The sequence below is a fragment of the Pseudophryne corroboree genome, chromosome 7, assembly GCF_028390025.1.
Source record: "Pseudophryne corroboree isolate aPseCor3 chromosome 7, aPseCor3.hap2, whole genome shotgun sequence".
NCBI lineage: Eukaryota > Metazoa > Chordata > Amphibia > Anura > Myobatrachidae > Pseudophryne > Pseudophryne corroboree.
Window position 1 is genome coordinate 508,467,103 of NC_086450.1, and position 27,333 is coordinate 508,494,435.

At 50.4% G+C, this 27,333-nt stretch overlaps 1 protein-coding gene across 2 annotated transcripts in view; it reads left to right on the plus strand.

The window, feature by feature from the left end:
- The first annotated feature begins 827 nt into the window (after positions 1-827).
- Positions 828-27,333, plus strand: part of ATXN2L (ataxin 2 like) — a 114,488-nt gene continuing 87,982 nt past the window's right edge. Inside the window, exons 1-3 of one of the 2 annotated variants that reach the window (XM_063935413.1) lie at positions 828-1,549; positions 18,332-18,365; positions 27,063-27,119. In XM_063935413.1, coding sequence (XP_063791483.1) covers positions 1,398-1,549; positions 18,332-18,365; positions 27,063-27,119 — 243 coding nt within the window. In that variant the 5' untranslated portion in view covers positions 828-1,397. The remainder of the gene's footprint in view (positions 1,550-18,331; positions 18,366-27,062; positions 27,120-27,333) is intronic. The other variant, XM_063935414.1, reaches the window with a different exon arrangement.

Below are 27,333 nucleotides of genomic sequence, written 5' to 3' on the forward strand. Positions count from 1 at the left end.
TTCTAAAAAGCTTTTTCAGGTAGGCAGCCCCACCTGTTAAGTCACCTGTTTCATGTAGGCAACTCTAAAACTGAGCTCACAGTGCCTGGAGGCGGGGTTATAGAGGAGGCCCCGCGGGGACAGTCTAAAGCTTTAGCCTGTTGGTGCCTCCGGATCAAGATCCAACTCTACACCCCAATGTATTCCCTGTGGAACACAGTGTACCCCGCTGCAGAAATATGTATTCTATACACACACAGTGAACAGTGTGTAGCGGTTACATGGCCCACATTTGTACGTGTGTGTGTATGTATATATATACACACACACACATTATACTATATATAGCCTCTGGGGCTGATTGTATGGCGGGATAGCACCGGTTGGTTCTATATCGGAGTGGCTGAAGGGACCTTGTGACGTATTGAGGGGAGGAGCTACGTCACCAGGGGGAGGAGCTACGGGCGAACAGGGTACCCGAAAAGTACCCTCGCGGGCTCGCTTCGCTCGCCACGCTTCGGGCACGGTGGCTCGCTCCGCTCACCACCTAATTACTAAAGGTAATAGTTGGTGGCGTGGATAGTAGAGGAACTATCCCGCTGGCCTAGCTCCTCCCTCTTGCGTCGTAACTCCTCCCCCTTACGGAAAAGGTCCCTTAGCCCACTTGATTCTAACATCTACCGGATAGCACCGCACAAGGGGAGGGGACTACATTTCGAGCTCGGAGGGATACGCAACGTCATGCCAGTGAAGGTATGACGTGAAGGCGCAGGTTCCGGCGATGACGCCGCCGCAGTGCGACACGGTAGCGCTGTGGGTGGAGGGATGGGGGGAGGGCGCTGTTACGAGCCTCTCGTCATGTCTCTCCTCAGACCGGCATTGCCTCAGCTGCTCTCCCTCGGTCGCGTGACGTTACGGGGGAGGCGGGGCCTCCGCAGCAGCAGCCGCCGCCATTTTGTGGCTCCGCCTCCTCTCCAGCCCATGCACGAGCTCCGCTTCCTCCCTCTCAGAGACGGCAGCCAGGTAGGCAAGCCGTGGTCCCGCCCAGCACCTCACGCCATTGGCGGCTGCCGCTGGGGCTCCTCCCCCTTCGCCCGCTGCCATTGGCCGGCACGCTCGGCCCAGGCCACGCCGCAACCTCGGCGCGCGCTGAAGGGAACGCCGCTGGAGACAGAGAGACGGGTCAGCGGCAGCCAGCGAGAGCTGCCAGGCAGCAGATTGGTCGGCAGACGCCCCGCCCTCCCCACCAGCCGCCCGCTCCTATTGGCCGATCGCTCCCCCCTCCCTTTCCAGGCCGTCCGCGCGCATTGTCGGTTGGAGCGAGAGTCAGGCGCGCGCGCTGCCGCTGTTGGTGTCCGCTCTCCCGGCAGCAGCCCCCCCTCCCCCCGCCCGCACCGGCAGCAGCTTCTCCGTGGAATATGCTCAAGCAGCAGCCGCCGCCGTCGTCTCAGGCCACCCGCAAACCTGCCGCAGCGGCCATGGCGGTCTCCACGCCAGGAAGCGGCTCCCCGGGGAGCCCCAACGGCAGCCTGCCCCCATCCGGGAGCCAGGAGCGGGCCGGAGCCGGCAGGTAAGGCGGGATGTGCGGGGGAAATGCCTGTTTACCGGCAACGGGGAAAGCTCCGGCTGATTGATGGCTGGGGCGGCCAATGGAGAGGCAGCCGGAGAGGGGCGTGTCTCCCCGGTCACATGGTCTGTTCTCCCACCCTTCCCCGGCCTGCGCCGCAGTATCCGCCGGTACCGGCCGCGCCGGGCCCATCTCCGAGACGTGTTCTATCCGGCCGGAGCCCTGCCCTCACTGTACCCTGATCTGCCAGTGTCACCCCCCTTTACCCTGATTGGTCCTCACCCCCTGGCAGTGTCACCCTCCTGTACCTTGATCTGCCCTCACCCCTTGCCAAATGTCACCCCCTGCACCCTGATCCGCCCTCACCCCCTGCCAGTGTCACCCCCTGTACCCTGATCTGCCAGTGTCACCCCCTGCACCCTGATCCGCCCTCACCCCCTGCCAGTGTCACCCCCTGTACCCTGATCCGCCTGTACCCTGATCTGCCAGTGTCACCTCCTGTACCCTGATCTGCCAGTGTCACCCCCTGTACCCTTATTGGCACTCACCCCCTGGTAGTGTCACCCCCTGTACCCCTGAGATGGGCCCTCACCCCCTGCCAGTGTCACCCTGTACCCTGATCTGCCCTCATTCCCTGCTAGTGTCACCCCCTGTACCCTTATTGGCACTCACCCCCTGGTAGTGTCACCCCCTGTACCCCTGAGATGGGCCCTCACCCCCTGCCAGTGTCACCCCCTGTACCTGAATCTCTCAACCCCTGCCAGTGTTACCCCCTGTGCCCCTGAGATGTGCCCTAACCAGCTGTACCCTAATTGGACCTCACCCCCTGCCAGTGTCATTCCCTGTACCCAAATCCTCCCTCAACCCCTGCCTGTGTCACCCCCTGTATCCCTGAGGTGTGCCTAACCAGCTGTACCCTGATCTGCCATCATCCCCTGCCAGTGTCACCCCCTGTACACGGAGGCCTGCTCACACCCCCTGCTAGTGTCACCACTTGTGCCCTGATCAGCCCTCCCCCTGTACCCAGAGGTCTGCCCTCACCCCATGCCAGTGTCACCCCCTGTAACGTGATCTGTCCTCACCCCCTGTCAGTGTACCCTGATCGGCCTTCATCCCTTGTCAGTGTCACCCCCTGTACCCAGTGGCCTGCCCTCGCCCCCTGTCAGTGTCACCCCCTTTACCCGTCGGCCTGCCCTCACCCCCTGCCAGTGTCACCACCTTTACCATGATCAGCCCTCGCCCCCTGTACCCAGAGGCCTGCCCTCACCCCTTGCCAGTGTCACCCCCTTTACCCGACGGCCTGCCCCTGCCAGTGTCACCACCTTTACCATGATCAGCCGTCGCCCCCTGTACCCAGAGGCCTGCCCTCACCCCATGCTAGTGTCACCCCCTGTACCCTGATCGGCCTTCACCCTCTGCCAGTGTCACCCCCTGTACCCGGTGTCCTGCGTTCACCCCCTGCCAGTGTCACCACCTTTACCATGATCAGCCGTCGCCCCATGTACCCAGAGGCCTGCCCTTGCCCCCTCTCAGTGTCACTTCCTGTACCCTGATCGACCCTCACCCCCTTTACCCGATGGCCTGCCCTCACCCCCTGCCAGTGTCACCACCTTTACCATGATCTGCCCTCACCCCCTGCCAGTGTCACCCTCTTTACCTGACGGCCTGCCCCCACCCCCTGCCAGTGTCACCCCCTGTACCTGGTGGCCTGCCCTCACCCCCTGCCAGTGTCACCACCTTTACCATGATCAGCCCTCGCCCCCTGTACTCGGTGGCCTGCCCTCACCCCCTGTCAGTGTCACCCCCTATACCCTGATCATCCCTCACCCCCTTTACCCGGCGGCCTGCCCTCACCCCCTGCCAGTGTCACCACCTTTAGCATGATCAGCCTCGCCCCCTGTATCCAGAGGCCTGCCCTCACCCCCTGCCAGTGTCACCCCCTGTACCTGGTGGCCTGCGCTCACCCCCTGCCAGTGTCACCACCTTTACCATGATCAGCCCTCACCCCCTGTACCCGGTGGCCTGCCCTCACCCTCTGCCAGTCACCCCCGTACCCGGTGGCCTGCCCTCACCCCCTGCCAGTGTCGCCCCCTTTACCCTGATCAGCCCTCGCCCCCTGTACCCGGTGGCCTGCCCTCGCCCCCTGTACCCGGTGGCCTGCCCTCACCCCCTGTACCCGGTGGCCTGCCCTCACCCCCTGTACCCGGTGGCCTGCCCTCACCCCCTGTACCCGGTGGCCTGCCCTCACCCCCTGTACCCGGTGGCCTGCCCTCACCCCCTGCCAGTGTCACCCCCTTTTCCCTGATCAGCCCTCGCCCCCTGTACCCACTTGCCTGCCCTCACCCTCTGCCAGTGTCACCCCCTGTACCCGGTGGCCTGCCCTCACCCCCTGTCAGTGTCTCCCCCTGTACCTGACGGCCTGCCCTCACCCCCTGTACCCGGTGGCCTGCCCTCACCCCTTGACAGTGTCGCCCCCTTTACCCTGGTCAGCCCTCACCCCCCTGTACCCAGAGGCCTGCACTCACCCTCTGCCAGTGTCACCCCCTGTACCATGATCGGTCCTCACCCCCTGCCAGTGTCGCCCCCTGTACCCAGAGGCTTGCCCTCACCCTCTGCCATTGTCACCCCCTGTACCATGATCGGTCCTCACCCCCTGCCACTGTTGCCCCCTGTACCCTGCCCTCACCCCCTGCCACGGTCGCCCCCGGTGGCCTGCCCTCACCCCCTGCCGCCCCCTGTACCCAGTGGCCTGCCCTCACCCCCTGCCAGTGTCGCCCCCATTACTCGGTGGCCTGCCCTCGCCCCCTGTAGCCGGCGGCCTGCCCTCACTCACCCCCTGTACCCGGCGGCCTGCCCTCACCGCCTGCCAGTGTCACCCCCCTGTCCCCAGATGTGCACAAATCAGTGCATCACTGTGTTCAGAACTGCAGCCACACCAGGTTCTAGGAGCAGCGGGATTGTAGGCCTTCATATGGTGCTGAGTCTGGTAAATCCTGCCCTACACACGACCCGCTGTAAGCTATCCACAGAAGACACAGCCCATAAAGGTCTAAGGGAATTTCTTTAACCAGCATAGTATCTTGTCTAAGTCAGTATTACTATGTAACAAGCCATGCCCAGCTCACACACCATTCCTCTCTGCTGGATAGAAGGCCAGTAGGAGGATGGTGGTTTGTGCCTGCACCCCCCTTCCGCTATATACCAATATGGCCATAGTGGTTAATATCCTTTCATAAATTAATTTTAATTGGTTGACATCCACAGGTGGTGTATTATTACGAGGTCTGTTTATTAAAGCTGGGTACATACCTGTCTGACGTATCGGCCGGTCCGCCAACTTATCTAATGTTTTGTAAGGGGACATACACTTACCAGTCGTCGGGCATTTAAATGTACCTGCCCAGTTCAGATGTCAGTCACTGGCAACAAGTGTACGCCGTACACCCAGCCAAATGGGCTGATCCAGCTGCAGATATAGCTGCTGTGCTGCAGGGACAACGCCACATGTCTCCGAATGTTGTAATTCGGACACATTGGGGGTACACACCTGCCGATGGGTTTGCGATATAACGGCCATTCAGTATTGGCTGATCTATCGCTCAGTGGGGGTAATTCCAAGTTGATCGCAGTAGGATTTTTGTTAGCAATTGGGCAAAACCATGTGCACAGCAGGGGAGGCAGATGTAACATGTGCAGAGAGAGTTAGATTTGGGTGTGGTGTGTTCAGTCTGCAATCTAATTTGTAGTGTAAAAATAAAGCAGCCAGTATTTACCCTGCACAGAAATAAAATAACCCACCCAAATCTAACTCTCTGCAAATGTTATATCTGCCTCCCCTGCAGTGCACATGGTTTTGCCCAATTGCTATCAAAAATCCTGCTGCGATCAACTTGGAATTACCCCCAGTGTGTACCCAGCTTAAGTGTTGGAGAGAGATAAAGTAGCAGCCAATCTGCTCCTAACAGCTATGTTACAGGCTGTGTTTGAAAAATGACAGGAGCTGATTATTTGGGACTTTATCTCTCTCCAAGGCCTAGTAAATAGGCCTTAAGCCCCGTACACACGGGGAGATGTGTGCTGAGCGATCTAGTCAGATTGCTTAGAATTTAAGCACGGATATCTCCGTTTGTACCCACCTTGAATCTCTAGTTAGCACCCGTAACGGAGTTTCTAATGTCATTTGGTTGCATCGTGTACTACAGGGACGCGCGGTGAGCTACATGGCTCGGGCACTGGCTAACGCCAGAGCCAGATTTACATGCAATATATGAGCCAAAGAGTACATCTGGGCATTATACACAGGTGCAGCATTATAAACTCCTGGAAATTTGGTGAGTTTTGATGAGAGATGTGTGGAAAGGATACACAGGTGAGGCACTGCCTCCCCTGCCATAGACTTTTTACTCCGGAGTTTTGGCTATAAAAATGATTAGAATAACACAAAGATATTTAAAACATATTCTTTGTATTTTTCATATACTTCGTGCCAGAGTTTTTACTGTATAAACGCTAGTATGACAGGAAAGGCTCTGCCTCACCCCACCGTATGTCACTGGAAGTCGTAGTATGTATTAGATTACTCCTCAATCCTCAGACCGGCCCGGCTGACACTCCAGCTCAGCCAATTCTTCCTCTCCTCGCGTACCCTGTGCTGCTCATGTTTTCCCTGGGTGGGTGCATGTGGCTTATCTGAAGCTCCAATCTGACCGATTAGGTTTATCGTGTTACATGGTCCTCAGCGTTACACCTTCAGGGCGTTTTAAGGTGGAGGGGGGGAGACTTGAGATTTTCTGCACTTGGCCTCCAGAATGAGAAACGTTCTCCGCTGCCGTTTGGCTTCGATAAAGTAGCGGGTTGGGAGTAGCCACTGACTATAGACAACCTACCGTGATGCCTCGGCCAAGAGCTGTTTGCTGAGAACTTCCTGGTGGTACCACATAGTGTCCGTGGCACTGCACGGGGAAAACTGAACAGGAACTCTACATTTCAGCTGACAGATCTTGGGAACAATACAGAATAGTTCATAGGAAAACTAGGTAGGTTGCAGACAAGGGGTGAGGGTAGGGAGACGCAGTGATTATTGACGAGTTGGGTGAGTGGAGGTGAGTCACAGGAAGGCTAAGGGGATTAGGAGACTGGACTAGGAGCATTGTTAGCAAAGGGTAATGCTAGGGCTGCCTGTGGGAGCTTACATAAGTGGATAAGTAAGTGGAGGGGTCAACAGTTGGAGAGGGAACTGTGTAGAAGAGCCGGTCAAGGAAGGAGAGGGAAGTGGTGGGTTAGCAGCAGGGATGGTAGGTGGTTTCAGTCCAAGAATGGTAAAAAGTCTGACTTGGCGGGAAGGTGGTACCAGAGGAGAGGGTCTGAGTCGGAGACATTGAGGAGGCATCATATGAGAGGGTAAACAGTGTTGGGGGCAGGAGGCAGAGAGAGAGCAGAGGGGGTGTGGGTAAATATGAGTTTAGAGATGGAGGAGTGGGCTTTATGTGTAAGAGTCAGGAGCATGGACTGGGATCTGAGGGGATGGTTGGGGGGGTAGACCAATGCAGACAAGTTACAGAGGAAAATGAGAAGAGCGGCACAGGTGTTTATCAGAGGAGGTGGGACGCTGCGTCTCCCACTCACACCGGCATGTGCCCCAACTGTGTCAGTGTATTGCATATATCTCTGAGACAATAGCGCTGAAAGCTAAGGAGTCAATGGGTGCAAGGTGAGCAGGGGCCCCCAATGACTGAGCAGCAGCGTTAGTGACTGGCAGGGGAGAGCAGAGAGGCGGAGGCCACATGGGTATGGCGGGAGAGGATTGCCTGGCATTGGGAGTCAGTAATGGCCAAGAACAAATTAGTAATCTATCGAACCAGGGACAATATTAATTACAGTTTGAATAAATGGTTCCAAGAAGTGGATATATCCTATATATACATACATACATACATACATACATACATACATACATACATACATACATACATACATACATTCTGGATGGTGGTCATTAGGTCGACATGAGGTTTTTGCAATTTTTTTTCATTTTTTGACGTTTTTCATACTTAATGATCCACGTGGACTACAATTGGGAACAGTAACCTTGCCCGAAGCTCGCTCGCCATGCGACGGGACACAGTGCACTAATTGGGGTTCACTTTTCAAAGAAAACACAACAAAAAAGGTTAAAAAAAAAAAACTCCTGTCGAGCAAACGTGGTCGACCTAACTCATGTCGACCTAATGAACCACACCCGTATATACCTATATAGTGCTGACACATTGCACCGTTCCCTCCACTGACGGAACCAGGACATAAACTGCGGCCGGTGACCTGACACGAGGTGGGATAACACAATCTAGGGTTACATTGGTACCTCTGTGTGCTGATCTCTTCCCAGCCGCTGCATTGGGTTTGGATTATTTACAATACCCTAAAATGGGCATACCACAGCAGGGATGGAGCCTATAGGTGGGGACTATGGGTTCTATAGAAAGAATGCTGCCAGTAATTGGCTGTGATCCTCTGTACCCGGCAATTCAGGACCTTTTGTTGCAATGTTTTCATTCTCCACTATGAAAGCCGGTGCAGTGGGGGGGGGGGGGGGGGGGTGCAGACACTGGGCCCCAGAGCAAGCAATCACGCTTGCTTCTATGTTGTATCTAAGTCGGGGGTAGGCAGCCTGTGGCACTCCAGCTGCTGAGGAACTGCATATCCCAGCATGCACTGCTACTGTTGAGGCTTTCTATAACTGTGGCAGGGCATGCTGGCATGTGTCACATGTTGCCTACCCCTGATCTAAGCTGTAATAGAGCGATCCTGTTGCTGTGGGTAACCACATGCCTACATTTCCATGGTTACCTATGCACCAGTGTTCATCAGTCAGGAATGTGCAGTCCGCAGTGCCCTGTTTGTGAATTCAGACCACAGACGTGAGGACACGGACTTTGACTTAAGCTCTCGGGGAAGCGACGAGCGATTCTGTCCACAGGTCACACCTTATCTCTTTCCCCTCCAGCAGGTGTCACTCGGTGCCTCTGGGTTATGTGCTGGCCCCCCCTGGACTGGCTGACCAAAAAAAACAAAATCATCATGTACTTGCAAAAAGCAGACATTAAACAGTGTGATCTATAAAAGGCAGGACTTATAACATAGGATACATCATCAGTGTTATACACGTGTGTAGTTACCTCCGGAGATCACTGTATGCATGGATCCGGGGTTCATTACAGACCTATTGCGCAGCTCTAGGCCAGCCTCCTGCTTGGTTGTACGCATGAGACATCTGGGCTGTCCGCTAAGGCTAAGCCACGCCTCGTATAGGGAGCTTGTCTGGTGTATTGAGGTGTGGCGGCTCTGTAAGGCTTCTCATCTGCCAAATCTCCACTATGCCAAGACACACAGCACTGCGTGGGAGCTCGGTGAAAATGCACGGAAAATAGTGGAGAGGGACAACACGTAGTACTTGGGAATGTAGGGTGCATCAAACATGGGGATCTTTCCTACGCTGCTCCTTAAATACGTCTATAGAGCCAGATTGTGAGAGAGAAATTCTGTCCCTACGTATTACACAATGGGGTATGGTTTCCGTCTAGCGCAGTGGATTAAATGGCACTCGCCCGTCAGGCCGCAACAGCCTTCCACAGGTAACAGCCCTGAGAGAGTGGGGGGGTGAGAGAGAGAATAGGAGGAGATGGGAAAGTGGGGGAAGAGAAAGAGGAGATAACACCCTGCAATGTCGCACAATAGCTGGTGACCCGGCGAATGACAGGCCCAGAATACTAGTACAGTATATAAAGCTGCAGAGGCAATACCTTCGCTGGGTTAGGTGTCTAATGCTTCGTGGATGAGTAGTTAAAGCAATCCCATTTTCTCTAACGTCCTAGTGGATGCTGGGGACTCTGTCAGGACCATGGGGAATAGCGGCTCCGCAGGAGACAGGGCACAAAAGCAAGCTTTTAGGATCACATGGTGTGTACTGGCTCCTCCCCCTATGACCCTCCTCCAAGCCTCAGTTAGGTTTTTGTGCCCGTCCGAGAAGGGTGCAATCTAGGTGGCTCTCTTAAAGAGTTGCTTAGAAAAAGTTTTTAGGTTCTTTATTTTCAGTGAGTCCTGCTGGCAACAGGCTCACTGCATCGAGGGACTTAGGGGAGAGAATTTCAACTCACCTGCGTGCAGGATGGATTGGATTCTTAGGCTACTGGACACCATTAGCTTCAGAGGGAGTCGGAACACAGGTCTCGCCCTGGGGTTCGTCCCGGAGCCGCGCCGCCGACCCCCTTGCAGATGCTGAAGATTGAAGAGGTCCGGAACCAGGCGGCAGAAGACTTTTCAGTCTTCCTCAGGTAGCGCACAGCACTGCAGCTGTGCGCCATTGTCTGTCAGCACACTTCCCACAGCGATCACGGAGGGTGCAGGGCGCGGGGGGGGGGCGCCCTGGCAGCAATGTAGAATACCTGTATGGCGAAAAATACATCACATATAGCCCTTGAGGCTATATGGATGTATTTAACCCCTGCCAGACTTCACAATCTCCGGAGAAGAAGCCCGCCGAAAAGGGGGCGGGGCCTATTCTCCTCAGCACACAGCGCCATTTTCCCTCACAGAAAGGCTGAGGGGAAGGCTCCCAGGCTCTCCCCTGCACTGCACTACAGAAACAGGGTTAAAACAGAGAGGGGGGGCACTGATTTGGCGATATACATATATATTAAATGCTATATGGGAGGAACACTTATATAAGGGTTGTCCCTGTATAATTATAGCATTTTGGTGTGTGCTGGCAAACTCTCCCTCTGTCTCCCCAAAGGGCTAGTGGGTCCTGTCCTCTATCAGAGCATTCCCTATGTGTGTGCTGTATGTCGGTACGTGTGTGTCGACATGTATGAGGAAAATGTTGGTGAGGAGGCGGAGCAAATTGCCTGTAATGGTGATGTCACTCTCTAGGGAGTCGACACCGGAATGGATGGCTTACTTATGGAATTACGTGATAATGTCAACACGCTGCAAGTGGGTTGACGACATGAGACGGCCGGCGAACAAATTAGTACCGGTCCAGGCGTCTCAGACACCGTCAGGGGCTTGTAAAAACGCCCATTTACCTCAGTCGGTCGACATAGACCCAGACACGGACACTGATTTCAGTGTCGACGGTGAAGAAACAAACGTATTTTCCTTTAGGGCCACACGTTAAGGGCAATGAAGGAGGTGTTACATATTTCTGATACTCCAAGTACCACAAAGAAGGGTATTATGTGTGAGGTGAAAAAACTACCTGTAGTTTTTCCTGAATCAGATAAATTAAATGAAGTGTGTGATGATGATCGGGTTTCCCCCGATAGAAAATTATTGGCGGTATACCCTTTCCCGCCAGAAGTTAAGGCGCATTGGGAAACGCCCCTCAGGGTGGATAAGGCGCTCACATGCTTATCAGAAAAATATCCTAAAAAGTATACACACACATGCTGGTGTTATACTGTGACCAGCGATCGCCTCAGCCTGGATGTGCAGAGCTGAGGTGGCTTGGTCGGATTCCCTGACTAAAAATATTGATACCCTTGACAGGGACAGTATTTTATTGACTATAGAGCATTTAAAGGATGCATTTCTATATATACGAGATGCGCAGAGGGATATTTGCACTCTGGCATCAAGAGTAAATGCGATGTCCATATCTGCAAGAAGATGTTTATGGACACGACAGTGGTCAGGGGATGCAGATTCCAAACGGCACAAAGATGTATTGCCGTATAAAAGGGGAGGAGTTATTTGGGGTCGGTCCATGGGACCTGGTGGCCACGGCAACTGCTGGAAGATCCACTGTTTTTTACCCTAAGTCACATCTCTGCAGAAAAAGACACCGTCTTTTCAGCCTCAGTCTTTTCGTCCCTATAAGATATCTGCCCAGGGATAGAGGAAAGGGAAGAAGACTGCAGCAGGCAGTCCATTCCCAGTAACAGAAGCCCTCCACCGCTTCTACTAAGTTCTCAGCATGACGCTGGGACCGTACAGGACCCCTGGATCCTACAAGTAGTATCAAAGGGGCACAGATTGGAATGTCGAGGCGTTTCCCCCCTCGCAGGTTCCTGTAGTCTGCTGTACCAATGTCCCCCTCCGACAGGGAGGCAGTATTGAAAACAATTCACAAGCTGTATTCCCAGCAGGTGATAATAAAATTACCCCTCCTACAACAAGGAAAGGGGTATTGTTCCACACTATAGGGTGGTACTGAAGCCAGAAGGCTAGGTGAGACCGATTCTAAATCTGAAAAATTTGAACACTTACAAGGGTTCAAATCCAGATGGAGTCACTCAGAGCAGTGATAGCGAACTGGGAACAAGGGGACTATATGGTGTCCCGGGACATCAGGGATGCTTACCTCCATGTCCCAAAATTTGCTTTTCTCACCAAGGGTACCTCAGGTTCGTGGTACAGAACTGTCACTATCAGTTTCAGACGATGCCGTTGGAGTGTCCAAGGCACCCCGGGTCTTTACCAAGGTAATGACCGAAATGAGGATTCGTCTTCAAAGAAAATGGACGACCTCCTGATAAGAACAAGGTCCAGAGAACAGTTGGAGGTCGGAGTAGCACTATCTCAAGTAGTTCTACGACAGCACGGGTGGATTCTAAATATTCCAAAACCGCAGTTGTTCCGACGACACGTCTGCTGGTCCTAGGGATGATTCTGGACACAGTCCAGGAAAAGGGTGTTTCTCCCAGAGGAGAAAGCCAGGGAGTTATCCGAGCTAATCGGGATCCTCCTAAAACCAGGAAAAGTGTCAGTGCATCATTGCACAAGAGTCCTGGTAAAAAATGGTGGCTTATTACGAAGCGCTTCCATTCGGCAGATTTCACGCAAGAACTCTTCAGTGGGATCTGCTGGACAAATGGTCCGGATCGCATCTTCAGATGCATCAGCGGATAACCCTATATCCAAGGACAAGGGTGTCTCTCCTGTGGTGATTACAGAGTGCTCATCTTCTAGAGGGCCGCAGATTCGGCATTCAGGATTGGATGCTGGTAACCACGGAGGCCAGCCTGAGAGGCTGGGGAGCAGTCACACAGGGAAAAAAATTTCCAGGGAGTGTGATCAAGTCTGGAGAATTCTCTCCACATAAATATACTGGAGCTAAGAGCAAATTTGTAATGCTATAAGCTTAGCAAGGCCTCTGCTTCAAGGTCAGCCGGTATTGATCCAGTGGGATAACATCACGGCAGTCGCCCACGTAAACAGATAGGGCGGCACAAGAAGCAGGAGGGCAGTGGTCAAAACTGCAAGGATTTTTCGCTAGACGGAAAATCATGTGATAGCACTGTCAGCAGTGTTCATTCCGGGAGTGGACGACTGGGAAGCAGACTTCCTCAGCAGGCACGACCTCCACCCGGGAGAGTGGGAACTTCATCGGGAAGTTTTCCGCATGATTGTGAACCGTTGGGAAAGACCAAAGGTGGAAATGATGGCGTCCCGCCCGAACAAAAAATGGGACAGGTATTGCGCCAGGTCACGAGACCTTCAGGCGATAGCTGTGGACGTCCTGGTAACACCGTGGGTGTAACAGTCGGTGTATGTGTTCCCTCTTCTGCTTCTCATAACCAAGGTATTGAGAATTATAAGACGTAGAGGAGTAAGAACTATACTCGTGGCTCCGGATTGGCCAAGAGGGACTTGGTACCCGGAACTTCAAGAGATGCTCACAGAGGACTAATGGCCTCGGGAGCTAAGATGGGATTTGCTTTCAGCAAGAACCATGTCTGTTCCAAGAGGAACCGTGGCATCTGCCTCTAAGAAAGGACCTGCTCCAGCAGGGACCTTGTCTGTTCCAAGACTTACCGCGACTGCGTTTGACGGCCTGGCGGTTGAACACCGGATCCTAAGGGAAAAGGCATTCCGGAAGAGGTCATACCTACCCTGGTCAAAGCCAGGAAGGAGGTGACCGCACAACGTTATCACCACATGTGGTGAAAATATGTTGCGTGGGTGAGGCCAGGAAGGCCCCACGAAAAAATTTCAACTAGGTCGTTTTCTGCACTTCCTGAAAACAGGAGTGTCTATGAGCCTCAAATTGGGGTCCATTAAGGTTCAAGTTTCGGCCCTGTAGATTTTCTTCCAGAAAAAATTGGCTTCAATTCCTGAAGTCCAGACGTTTGTCAAGGGAGTATTGCATATACAGCCCCTTGTGTGCCTCCAGTGGCACCGTGGGATCTCAACGTAGTGTTGGGATTCCTCAAATCATATTGGTTTGAACCGATCAAATCTGTGGATTTGAAATATCTCACATGGAAAGGGACCATGTTGTGGCCCTGGCCTCGGCCAGGCGATTGTCAGAATTGGGGGCTTTGTCTTAAAAAAAGCTCATATTTGTTTTTCCATTCGGACAGGGCAGAACTGCGGACTCGTCCCCAGTTTCTTCCTAAGGTGGTGTCAGCGTTTCGCCTGAAACAACATATTGTGGTGCCTGCGGCTACTAGGGACTTGGAGGACTCCAAGTTGCTAGACGTTGTCGGGGCCCTAAAAATATATATATATATATATATATATATATATATATATATATATATATATATATATATATATATTTATTTATTTATTTATATTTCCAGGACGGCTGGAGTCAGAAAGTCTGACTTGCTGTTTATATTGTATGCACCCCAAAAGATGGGTGCTCCTGCTTCTAAGCAGACTATTGCTCGTTGGATTTGTAGTACAATTCAGCTTGCACAGTCTGTGGCAGGCCTGCCACAGCCAAAATCTGTCAATGCCCATTCCACAAGGAAGGTGGGCTCATCTTGGGCGGATTCCCGAGGGGGTCTCGGCTTTAAAATTTTGCCGAGCAGCTACGTGGTCAGGGGGGAACACGTTTGTAAAATTCTACAAATTTGATACCCTGGCTGAGGAGGACCTGGAGTTCTCTCATTCGGTGCTGCAGAGTCACCCGCACTCTCCCGCCCGTTTGGGAGCTTTGGTATAATCCCCATGGTCCTGACGGAGTCCCCAGCATCCACTAGGACGTTAGAGAAAATAAGATTTTACTTACCGATAAATCTATTTCTCGTAGTCCGTAGTGGATGCTGGGCGCCCATCCCAAGTGCGGATTGTCTGCATTACTTGTACATAGTTATTGTTACAAAAATCGGGTTATTATTGTTGTGAGCCATCTTTTTTAGAGGCTACTTCATTGTTATCATACTGTTAACTGGGTTCAGATCACAAGTTGTACGGTGTGATTGGTGTGGCTGGTTTGGGTCTTACCCGGGATTCAAGATCCTTCCTTATTGTGTACGCTCGTCCGGGCACAGTACCTAACTGAGGCTTTGAGGAGGGTCATAGGGGGAGGAGCCAGTACACACCATGTGATCCTAAAAGCTTGCTTTTGTGCCCTGTCTCCTGCGGAGCCGCTATTCCCCATGGTCCTGACGGAGTCCCCAGCATCCACTACGGACTACGAGAAATAGATTTATCGGTAAGTAAAATCTTATTATCCCACTGTGAGACGTAGTACGGAAACACGAGCTCCAAGACATAGGTACAAGCGCTGCAGTAATGTTAGCTATGCTGGCCGTGCACTGGATAGGAGATATATATAGACAGATGTAATGCCATTAAAATGCCATAGCCCTTAAAAATGTTGAGTAGTTATTTTACGCCATGGGAAGAAAACGTATTGTAGTTACGACACGTATGTATACATGGCAGGTCATATGACGTTAATGTGTACATGCTTCTATAGGTAAATCCTAGGGATACGGTTTGACACCCTGATGCTTTTTTCAGTGTCGTGACTGCTGATGCAACAATGGTAATATACCATGTACGTGTCCTGTATTGTCTTGTACTGTAAGTCGCTGTTTTCTTGCTCATTGTCTATGTACCTTGTTAGGCACTGCAGAACCTTTGTGGCAGCATGTAAAGGCTAATAATAGTACGGAGCATAATCACATATACTATATACATAAGCCAAGACCTACACATACATATGCCAGTAGGAGCGAAAGGGCAGATCAGTCGGCGGCCATATTGTTTAGTGACGGTTTGTCTCTTGTTTTTCTCACATTGGCGTATGTTGTGACTACATACCTGTCATTTTGCCCATCCCGGCAGAGGATATCAGTATTTATGTATTAAGACTTAGTTTTTGCCCATATGTCATTAGTTTTACCTTGTGTGTGTGTGTGCGCTATTCTATATGCGATAGGGTGTTTTGATATCCCTTACACTAGAGAGAGAAGCTTGATGTTCATTGACTATATTTTTTAGTGAATGTCCCAACAGCCCAATAGTGTTTGGTCCTCAAGGAGACCCTGGTATAGGTGGTGCCGTAACCCAGAGCTCTATACTCTGAATTGCTACATATAAATGTTCTGTTTATCCCACAGATGTCTAACATGAAACGTTGGCTGATCTGTAATTGTGTGAATTGCACAATATTTTTCTGAATTCTAGTTTTTTTTTCTTTAAATGACCATGTGCTGCTACTCTGAGTGACCGGACGTTTGGTGGCAAGAAACGAATTGTTGCAGTTTGGTGCTGATGACGTGAAGACGGACCGTATGGGGGGGGGGGGGGGGGGGAGTGGGTTTACTGTGGTCAGGCGCCACGCGTGTTTCACCTGTAAAGTCGCATGTTGACCAGTTTGGGCATAGGTGTCTGGTCGGATGGCTCTGGTGGCCAACTTCTGGTGGAAAGGCTTTAATTTGCCAGGGGACATTGAGAAGGATATGTGATCTTAATAGCTGTAATATGACTTTCAGTAATGCACAAATCTGCGATGTGTAGCTTCTGTGTACGTCACGCACAATTACAGCGCGGCAACATCACCACTCCTACTGCGCACCACTGTAGGGGCGTGAGGTATAAGGAGTGATGTTCTGATGACATTAGCATTTCCACACACCGTTCCGACAGCTCATTGTGCGTTTCACTTTTATTCGACTTGGTCCCAAAGGCTTTTGTGTGTAAAATGAGCCAAAACTGAAGTGCCTCCATAAGTACTAATGCAGTACTATGATAGAAGAGACGACTCGTTCCCGTGTCCTCGTTGTGCTATCAGGAAGTGCCCCTCTCCCGCACGCTGTCTAAACACCTTCCAGTGTATAGGTCCACAGTCAATAGATCGATCCCATATGGCCGACGTGCATTAGGATGACAGATACCCAAGGTCAACCGCAAGGGTACGCGTTTCCACTGATTGTGATTAGATATGGTTAGATGTACAAAATGAGAACCAAAAAGCTGAAGAAAAAACCTTGCGTCAATGTTGTTTTTGTTTTGTTTTTGTGTCGACCTTGTCCACCTTATGAGGATGACCTGATAATGGTCTATCTAGACAGTGTAGATCTATACCGCACCCTATCTTATCGGGGTTTCCTTAAGTGCTATTAAAACGTAACATAAATGTGTCATTAGCCTTTATATAACCAGTTGTAATGTGGATGAATGGCTTCTGTCAGGGCCGCAGGGTTGGAGACTCTGGGGGGCAGTGGGAGCTGGTAGGAATGTTCCGACTCCAGCTAAACAGTAAAAAGTATTATATATAGATATAGATATATATATATATACTGGGAGTGGTACAGGGGGATAGGCCAGGTACTAATGAAGGCCCTGATTTAGAGTTGGTGCAGCACTGCAGGCCAGGTGTTACATGCTCGTACCGGTCAGCACTAGTTACACTGCAGTCTCCCCTCCGTAGCAGCTGCACATTACAGTCTGCATTTCTAGGTTCCATCTCTCTAAGTAGCCGGATGATTTGTGTGATGGTTAGAGAAGCCCAATTTGCCCCATTTTTGTGATCCCAGGATTGAATTGTACACAGACTCTGCAGAGTATCATTCACCGGCAACCTCAGTTTGCAGATGTTCTCACCAGGCTATGTCAGCAGTCTGTGTCTCCGGGCTGTCTCTTCCTGTGAGTGCATTCTCCCGCTGTCTCCTCCTGCGAGTGCGGTTTCTGGGCATTACACTGCTTTTTACCATTTTGCTAGAGTAAATGTAGGGTCTATGTACTAAGCCGTGTAGAGAGAGAAAGTACCAGCCAGCCATTTCCTAACTACCATGGCACAGGCTGGGTTTGAAAAATGACAGTTAGGAGCTGATTGGCTGGTACTTTATCTCCGTCCACTTTATCTCTCTCCAACACTTGGTGCATGGACCCCATTGTTATATATTAATATACATTTGCCGTCCATGAAGTAGTTAGACAGCAGTGAAATAGGCAGTGGATTTCTATATATCTGGAAATATACATACATACATACATACATACATACACATTACTATGCTTACCACAGCATGGTACAATCTAATATGCTGGTCATTGAAACCGGTGTCCTGTGTGACCCACTGGGTGCTGTTACGCTGGCCATAAGTGGGTATGTATGTACCCCCTCCATACATCGGTCAATAAAATAATTGTTAGTAACAGATTGCTAGTACTTTTGTTCCTGGCTTCATGGCCCTAGCTGTGGTGGTCCGGTACTGGTGACTGGAACAATTACTGGCTGGAAGTCTTCTCAGCCTAGATATGATTAAGCACTGCGCAATATGTTGGCGCTATACAACGGATGGTCATTATCGCACGTTACCTCAGCAGTGGTATGTACTAGTAGTGCCGGTAACGCTCCGTAGTAAGGTCAGGGAATTACCCTTTGCTGTACTTCATGCTGCGCGTGTTGCATGGCTTTCTGGTGCTGGGTAAGAGTGGTCCAGCAGATTACACAGAATACAGGTCATAGTTTAACATTGGAGGCTCTGAACACTTCTAGTTGGGGTCTGTTTCTGTACATTAATCCCTATTTTTCCATTCCAGGGGCAGGAGCATCGTGAAGGGACTCCAGCCTCCGGTAAGTCACAGGGAATGTGGTTCCGCTACTTCCTGCATACATGATGATATGCTGACAATGTTAGACGCTACATTACAGCTTCTTCCCGCACAGATCTGTTCATCAAACCAGAACTGTCCGACGGGTAGTGGGCAACAGATGGGCACTCCTGGGCAAAGGAGGGGGGGGGGGGGTGGACCAAGCATATTGTGAGAACAGGTATTGGCTGCCACATGATTTAAGCATATACCGTCGGGTGATGTTGGCATGGGTCTCCAGTGTGGTGTTCATTCTAGCACCCTGCACCTTTCAAAATCCTGTGCAGTTCCTCTTTCCTGCCTTGGTTGTCGCTCTCTGCTCTGGTGCTTCTCGGCACACTCTGATCTGTTACTGAGTGCTGTGATACAGACCTGTGTGTGCTGAGAAGCACCAGAGCAGAGAGCGACACCCCAGGCAGGAAAGAGGAACTGCACAGGATTTGAAAGGTGCAGGGTGCTAGAATGAACACTACCAGTGTGGGACATCAGCAGCAGACAGGAAAGGGTTCCGATGGGTCCACAATGTAGGGCCCTTATATAAGGTGCAATCCTGCAGCGTTGCTTTGGTTTTGTTATATAGGGAGCTTGCTCTTTAATGTGAAGGGGCTAGCCCTTGTTTGTACTAGGTTTTTATATAGCTTGGTCGTCCTTTGCTAAATTGTTCTATGGCGAGGATATGACTGCACTTCAACATATGGTGTCTCTCAGTATTATTTGGTTTCTGCTTGTTCCCAAGAGAGTTTAGCCTGCCTGCTTCTGAGCCAATCAGTCCCCAAGCTCCCCAGTGGTCACGTGTTGGCTGCGGATGGGGAAGTGTTTTATGCTGTAAACTTTCCACTCTACAGACTACATTGTCATGTGACTGGTTGTCATGTTTATCACATGGAGCAAACACAAAGGAACTGCGCTCCACTGGGTCAAAACATCTCTATAAATACAGATCATAAGCAAGCTTAATAATACATTAAATCAATTTATTACATGAGGAAATAAAAAGGGTTACATAAATGCATGTGCATACATCGAGGAGTATCTCATGGAAATGGATTCAGTGGCAAATTTCTAAAGGGGGGGGGGGGGGGGGGGGGGTTCCAAATGCATTCCACAATCTCCCACCCTGCGGAACATTTGAACAATTGTGGGAGTCCAGGGGAATGGCGGAAAAACCTGTTAACGACCCTAGACGTTAATGTACACATTGGTCTTTTCTCTAACGTCCTAGTGGATGCTGGGGACTCCGTCAGGACCATGGGGATTAGCGGGCTCCGCAGGAGACAGGGCACATCTAAAAAAGCTTTTAGGTCACATGGTGCGTACTGGCTCCTCCCCCTATGACCCTCCTCCAAGCCTCAGTTAGGTTTTTGTGCCCGTCCGAGAGGGTGCAATCTAGGTGGCTCTCTTAAAGAGCTGTTTAGAAAAGTTTTTTTTTTAGGTTTCAATCTCAGTGATTCCTGCTGGCAACAGGATCACTGCATCGAGGGACTTAGGGGAGAGATTTCCAACTCACCTGCGTGCAGGATGGATTGGAGTCTTAGGCTACTGGACACTTAGCTCCAGAGGGAGTCGGAACACAGGTCAGCCTGGGGTTCGTCCCGGAGCCGCGCCGCCGATCCCCCTTACAGACGCTGAAGAGACGGCAGAACGGAGGTCCGGAAAACAGGCGGCAGAAGACTCCACAGTCTTCATGAAGGTAGCGCACAGCACTGCAGCTGTGCGCCATTGTTGTCACACGGCTCACTGACTCAGTCACGGAGGGTGCAGGGCGCTGCTGGGGGCGCCCTGGGCAGCAATATAATTACCTTTAGTGGCAAAATAAATACATCACATATACCCATTAAGGCTATATGTATGTATTTTGACCCAGGCCAGTTTCTTAAAAACCGGGAGAAAAATCCCGCCGAAAAAGGGGCGGAGCTTATTCTCCTCAGCACTCAGCGCCATTTTCCTGCTCAGCTCCGCTGGTGAGGAAGGCTCCCAGGACTCTCCCCTGCACTGCACTACAGAAACAGGGTAACAAAGAGAAGGGGGGCATAAATTGGCGATATTTATATATTAAGAGCGCATATATAGTAAACAACACCTTCTAGGGTTGTTTATATACATTTATAGCGCTTTTGGTGTGTGCTGGCAAACTCTCCCTCTGTCTCCCCAAAGGGCTAAGGGGTCCTGTCTTCGATTAGAGCATTCCCTGTGTGGCTGCTGTGTGTCGGTACGTGTGTGTCGACATGTATGAGGACGATGTTGGTGTGGAGGCAGAGCAATTGCCGATGATGGTAATGTCACCCCCTAGGGAGTCGACACCGGAATGGATGGCTTTAGTTATGGAATTACGTGATAATGTCAGCACACTACAAAAGTCAGTTGACGAAATAAGACGCCCGGCAAACCAGTTAGTACCGGTTCAGGCGTCTCAGACACCGTCAGGGGCTGTAAAACGTCCTTTACTTCAGTCAGTCGACACGGGTACCGACAGATGAATCTAGTGTCGACGGTGAAGAAACAAACGTATTTTCCAATAGGGCCACACGTTATATGATCACGGCAATGAAGGAGGCGTTGCAGATCTCTGATACTGCTGGTACCTCAAAAAGGGGTATTATGTGGGGGGTGAAAAAACTACCTGTATTTTTCCCAGAATCAGAGGAATTGAATGATGTGTGTGATGAAGCGTGGGTTACCCCCGATAGAAAATTGCTAATTTCAAAGAAGTTATTGGCATTATACCCTTTCCCACCAGAGGTTAGGGCGCGCTGGGAAACACCCCCTAAGGTGGATCAGGCGCTCACACGTTTATCAAAGCAAGTGGCGTTGCCGTCTCCTGATACGGCCGCCCTCAAGGATCCAGCAGATAGGAGGCTGGAAACTACACTGAAGAGTATATACACACATACTGGTGTTATACTGCGACCGGCAATAGCCTCAGCCTGGATGTGCAGTGCTGGGGTAGTGTGGTTGGATTCTCTGACTGAAAATATTGAGACCCTGGATAGGGACAGTATTTTATTGACTCTAGAGCAATTAAAGGATGCTTTTCTTTATATGCGAGATGCTCAGAGGGATGTTTGTACTCTAGCATCAAGAGTAAGCGCGATGTCCATATCTGCCAGAAGAAGTTTATGGACGCGACAGTGGTCAGGTGATGCGGATTCCAAGAGGCATATGGAAGTATTGCCATATAAAGGAGAGGAATTGTTTGGGGTCGGTCTTTCGGACCTGGTGACCACGGCAACTGCCGGCAAATCCACCTTTTTACCTCAGACCCCTTCACAACAGAAAAAGACACCGTCTTTTCAGCCGCAGTCCTTTCGCTCCTATAAAAAGCGACCAAAAGGACAGTCTTATCTGCCGAGAGGCAGAGGAAAGGGTAAGAAAGGGCAGCACGCAGCCCCTGCCCAGGAACAGAAGCCCGCCCCGGCTTCTACAAAGCCATCAGCATGACGCTGGGGCTTTACAAGCGGACCCAGGAACGGTGGGGGGTCGACTCAAGATTTTCAGCAATCAATGGGCTCACTCACAAGTGGACCCGTGGGTCCTGCAGATAATATCTCAGGGTTACATGCTGGAGTTCGAAAGGTTTCCCCCTCGCCGGTTCCTAAAGTCTGCTTTACCAACGTCTCCCTCAGAAAGGACGTCGGTTTTGGAAGCCATTCACAAGCTGTATTCTCAGCAGGTGATAGTCAAGGTACCCCTCCTACAACAGGGAAAGGGGTATTATTCCACTCTATTTGTGGTACCGAAACCGGACGGTTCGGTAAGGCCTATTCTAAATCTGAAATCCTTGAACCTGTACATACAGAAATTCAAGTTCAAGATGGAGTCACTCAGGGCAGTGATAGCGAATCTGGAAGAAGGAGACTTCATGGTGTCCTTGGACATAAAAGATGCTTATCTACATGTCCCGATTTACCCCTCACACCAAGGGTATCTCAGGTTCGTGATACAAGACTGTCATTATCAGTTTCAAACGCTGCCGTTTGGTTTGTCCACGGCCCCTCGGGTCTTTACCAAGGTAATGACCGAAATGATGGTTCTTCTACGAAGAAAAGGCGTATTAATTATCCCTTACTTGGACGATCTCCTGATAAGGGCAAAGTCCAGAGAACAGCTGGAAGTCGGTGTGGCGCTAACACAAGTAGTGCTTCAGCAACACGGGTGGATTCTAAATCTTCCAAAATCTCAATTGACCCCGACAACGCATCTGCTGTTCCTGGGTATGATTCTGGACACGGTTCAGAAAAAGGTATTTCTCCCGGAAGAGAAAGCAAGGGAGTTATCCGAACTTGTCAGGAACCTCCTAAAACCAGGAACTGTGTCAGTACATCAATGCACAAGAGTCCTGGGAAAGATGGTGGCTTCGTACGAAGCGATTCCATTCGGCAGATTCCATGCACGGACATTTCAGTGGGATCTGCTGGACAAATGGTCCGGATCGCATCTGCACATGCATCAGCGGATAACACTGTCACCGAGAACAAGGTTGTCTCTCCTGTGGTGGTTGCAGACTGCCCATCTGTTAGTGGGCCGCAGATTCGGCATACAGGACTGGGTCCTGGTGACTACGGATGCCAGCCTACGAGGTTGGGGAGCAGTCACAAAGGGAAGAAACTTCCAGGGCGTGTGGTCAAACCTGGAGACGTCTCTTCACATAAATATACTGGAGCTAAGAGCGATCTACAATGCTCTAAGTCTGGCAAAACCGCTGCTTCAGGGTCAGCCGGTGTTGATCCAGTCCGACAACATCACGGCAGTCGCCCACGTAAACCGACAAGGCGGCACGAGAAGCAGGAGTGCAATGGCAGAAGCTGCAAGGATTCTGCGCTGGGCGGAGAATCTTGTCATAGCACTGTCAGCAGTGTTCATCCCGGGAGTGGACAACTGGGAAGCAGATTTCCTCAGCAGACACGACCTTCACCCGGGAGAGTGGGGACTTCATCCAGAAGTTTTCCACATGATTGTGAACCGTTGGGAAAAACCAAAGGTGGACATGATGGCGTCTCGCCTCAACAAAAAATTGGACAGGTATTGCGCCAGGTCAAGAGACCCTCAGGCAATAGCTGTGGACGCTCTGGTAACACCGTGGGTGTACCAGTCAGTGTATGTGTTCCCTCCTCTGCCTCTCATACCAAAGGTACTGAGAATTATACGGAAAAGAGGAGTAAGAACGATACTGGTGGCTCCGGACTGGCCAAGAAGAACTTGGTATCCGGAACTTCAAGAGATGCTCACGGAGGATCCGTGGCCTCTACCTCTAAGAAGGGATCTGCTTCAGCAGGGACCTTGTATGTTCCAAGACTTACCGCGTCTGCGTTTGACGGCATGGCGGTTGAACGCCGGATTCTAAAAGAAAAGGGCATTCCAGAGGAAGTTATTCCTACCTTGATTAAGGCTAGAAAGGAAGTGACTGTACAACATTATCACCGCATTTGGCGAAAATATGTTGCGTGGTGTGAGGCCAAGAAGGCTCCAACGGAAGAATTTCAATTGGGTCGATTCTTACATTTCCTGCAAGCAGGATTGTCTATGGGCCTAAAATTGGGGTCCATTAAAGTTCAAATTTCGGCCTTATCAATTTTCTTCCAGAAGGAATTGGCGTCAGTGCCTGAAGTACAAACTTTTGTCAAAGGTGTACTACATATACAACCCCCAATAGTGCCTCCAGTGGCACCGTGGGATTTGAACGTGGTTCTAAATTTTCTCAAATCTCATTGGTTTGAGCCGTTAAAATCGGTAGAATTAAAATACCTTACATGGAAGGTAACCATGCTGTTGGCCCTGGCTTCTGCCAGGAGAGTTTCAGAGTTGGCAGCTTTGTCATACAAGAGCCCATATCTGATATTCCATTCGGACAGGGCAGAATTGAGGACACGTCCTCAATTTCTCCCTAAGGTGGTTTCGGCATTTCACTTAAACCAGCCTATTGTGGTGCCTGCGGCTACTAGCGACTTGGAGGACTCCAAGTTACTGGACGTTGTCAGAGCATTAAAAATATATATTTCAAGGACAGCTGGAGTCAGAAAAACTGACTCGTTGTTTACATTGTATGCACCCAACAAGATGGGTGCTCCTGCGTCTAAACAGACGATTGCACGTTGGATCTGTAGCACAATCCAACTTGCACATTCTGTGGCAGGCGTGCCACAGCCTAAATCTGTAAAGGCCCACTCCACAAGGAAGGTGGGCTCATCTTGGGCGGCTGCCCGAGGGGTCTCGGCATTACAACTTTGCCGAGCAGCTACGTGGTCAGGGGAGAACACGTTTGTAAAATTTTACAAATTTGATACTCTGGCTAAAGAGGACCTGGAGTTTTCTCATTCGGTGCTGCAGAGTCATCCGCACTCTCCCGCCCGTTTGGGAGCTTTGGTATAATCCCCATGGTCCTGACGGAGTCCCCAGCATCCACTAGGACGTTAGAGAAAATAAGAATTTACTTACCGATAATTCTATTTCTCATAGTCCGTAGTGGATGCTGGGCGCCCATCCCAAGTGCGGATTGTCTGCAATGCTTGTACATAGTTATTGTTACAAAATCGGGTTATTACTGTTGTTGTGAGCCATCTTTTCAGAGGCTACTTCGTTTTGTTATCATACTGTTAACTGGGTTCAGATCACAAGTTGTACGGTGTGATTGGTGTGGCTGGTATGAGTCTTACCCGGGATTCAAGATCCTTCCTTATTGTGTACGCTCGTCCGGGCACAGTACCTAACTGAGGCTTGGAGGAGGGTCATAGGGGGAGGAGCCAGTACGCACCATGTGACCTAAAAGCTTTTTTAGATGTGCCCTGTCTCCTGCGGAGCCCGCTAATCCCCATGGTCCTGACGGAGTCCCCAGCATCCACTACGGACTATGAGAAATAGAATTATCGGTAAGTAAATTCTTATTTTTATACACTGGATACTGTGGAATGCGATATTAATATTCAACACTATAGATGGTCTAGGGCAGTGTTTCCCAACCTCGGTCCTCAAGGCACACTAACAGTCCTGGTTTTAGTGATATCCAGGCTTGAACACAGGTGACTTAATAAGCACCTCAGTTATTTTGATTTAACCATCTGTGCTTAAGCCTGGATATCACTAAAACCTGCAGTGTTGGTGTGCCTTGAGGACCGTGGTTGGGAATGCCTGGTCTAGGGTATAGTCTGTATCCAACTTATTTAAATAATACAAATAAGTGGTCAGAAAAAGGTTATACATACCATAATAAATACACAAACTTAATAGAACCCGTACTGCACTTTCTAAGCACACATTCTCCCACCTCATGGTAAGGCTCCTGTCTCTTCTACTTAGAAGCTACTCTCTGGTCCAGTGCACTGAGGGCCCAGATCCACACACACAGCAAACTTGACAGAAGAAGTTGGTACCACCGTGCATATGCAGCAGCTCTGACCTGTCCCTTACACTGCATGGTGTAGCGGCAGCTCTAGTAATTTATATACTGTTGCTATTGTCACAATCTGAGCCACTTGGCAGGGGGAGGGGGGGAATCCGGGCAACCAGAAACCCCCCTACCCACCCATTTGGCTATGGGATTATGAGTGGCCAGTCAAAGAAGACCATTATGTAGTCATGTAAAAACAGAAATAGTCCATATAAGAATGTCCTTATGAGTAGGGTTTTGTGTGTAGATCAGTACATCAGATTGTTCTCCTGTTTACTCATAGGAAGTAAGTTACTTTTTGTAGCCGTGATGGTAAATTGTTATTTTTGTATCTATTTCTAAGCCTGCACAGTCGTTGATACTAATTGAGGTTCTAGTAATGATAACCTGATATTAGTGGATCATGAGTCTTTATATCAGGCATGTCCAAACTGCGGCCCTCCAGCTGTTGAGAAACTACACATCCCAGCATGCCCTGACACTGCTTTAGCATTCTCTGACAGCAAAACTGTCAGGGCATGCTGGGATATGTAGTTTCACAACAGCTGGAGGGCCGCAGTTTGGACATGCCTGCTTTATATGATTACAAATAGCGCTAGGGCTACTGCCAGATTACCTCTCTAGTGTTTGTGCTAAGAAGCTCCGTTGTCCATGAGGTCAGGTGCCTTGTATGTTGGAGGAGAGGTACCGTGGCATGAAATGTTAGGTGCTGGCACCATGGGGCCCTGATAGCCGTGTGCGGGAAACGAGCTTGAGGCTCCGGTGGACAGGCCGTCTAATGTGCGGAGTCTCCGGCCAGTGCAGCTCGGCAGCAGCACAAGGGCACGAGTCTCTCCCACAGATGAACGCAGATGGAAAAGCTAGTGGGTACAAAGGCAGACATAGTGTGGGCAGTGGTGGGCTGGAAGCAGGAGCTCGAGATACCCCGATGAGCACATATAAACCATCTGAGCGCATTTCTGCACCATTGGGTAAAATACTCTTTAATCACAAACAAATCAGCGCCGAGACTTTCTTGCCATGTTTATCACATGACTGTCTGCCACCAATGTGAATAGCAGCTTCACTAAACGGAAATTACAAGGCAACTTTTACAGGGTTTTAAATAGTCGTCTGATTTTATTGCGTGTGTTATTATAGAATAATTAATTGATTTATATAGTGCTCTTTCTCCAATTGGACTCGGGGTGCTTATAGCGTCACCTCAGTACTTGTGGTGTAGCTGGTTTGTTTCTTCATTCAGACACTGATCACGGTCAGAGTGCTAAAGTTGCTAATGATGTTGTTTCTTTGTTCTAGGTTTTTGAAGGAGTCTATAATAATTCTCGCATGCTGCATTTTTTAACTGCTGTGGTGGTAAGTAACAGGTTAAAATGTGTTCTCACTGTTTTAAGTTTGATGATATCCAGTTATTATGAATGGGTTTAATAGCAAAAAGTCTGTTGGCTACTGTAACACAGCAGTGATATAGTGATGATGGCAGTGACTGTAACACAGCGGTGATATAGTGATGATGGCAGTGACTGTAATGCAGCGGTGATATAGTGATGATGGCAGTGACTGTAACACA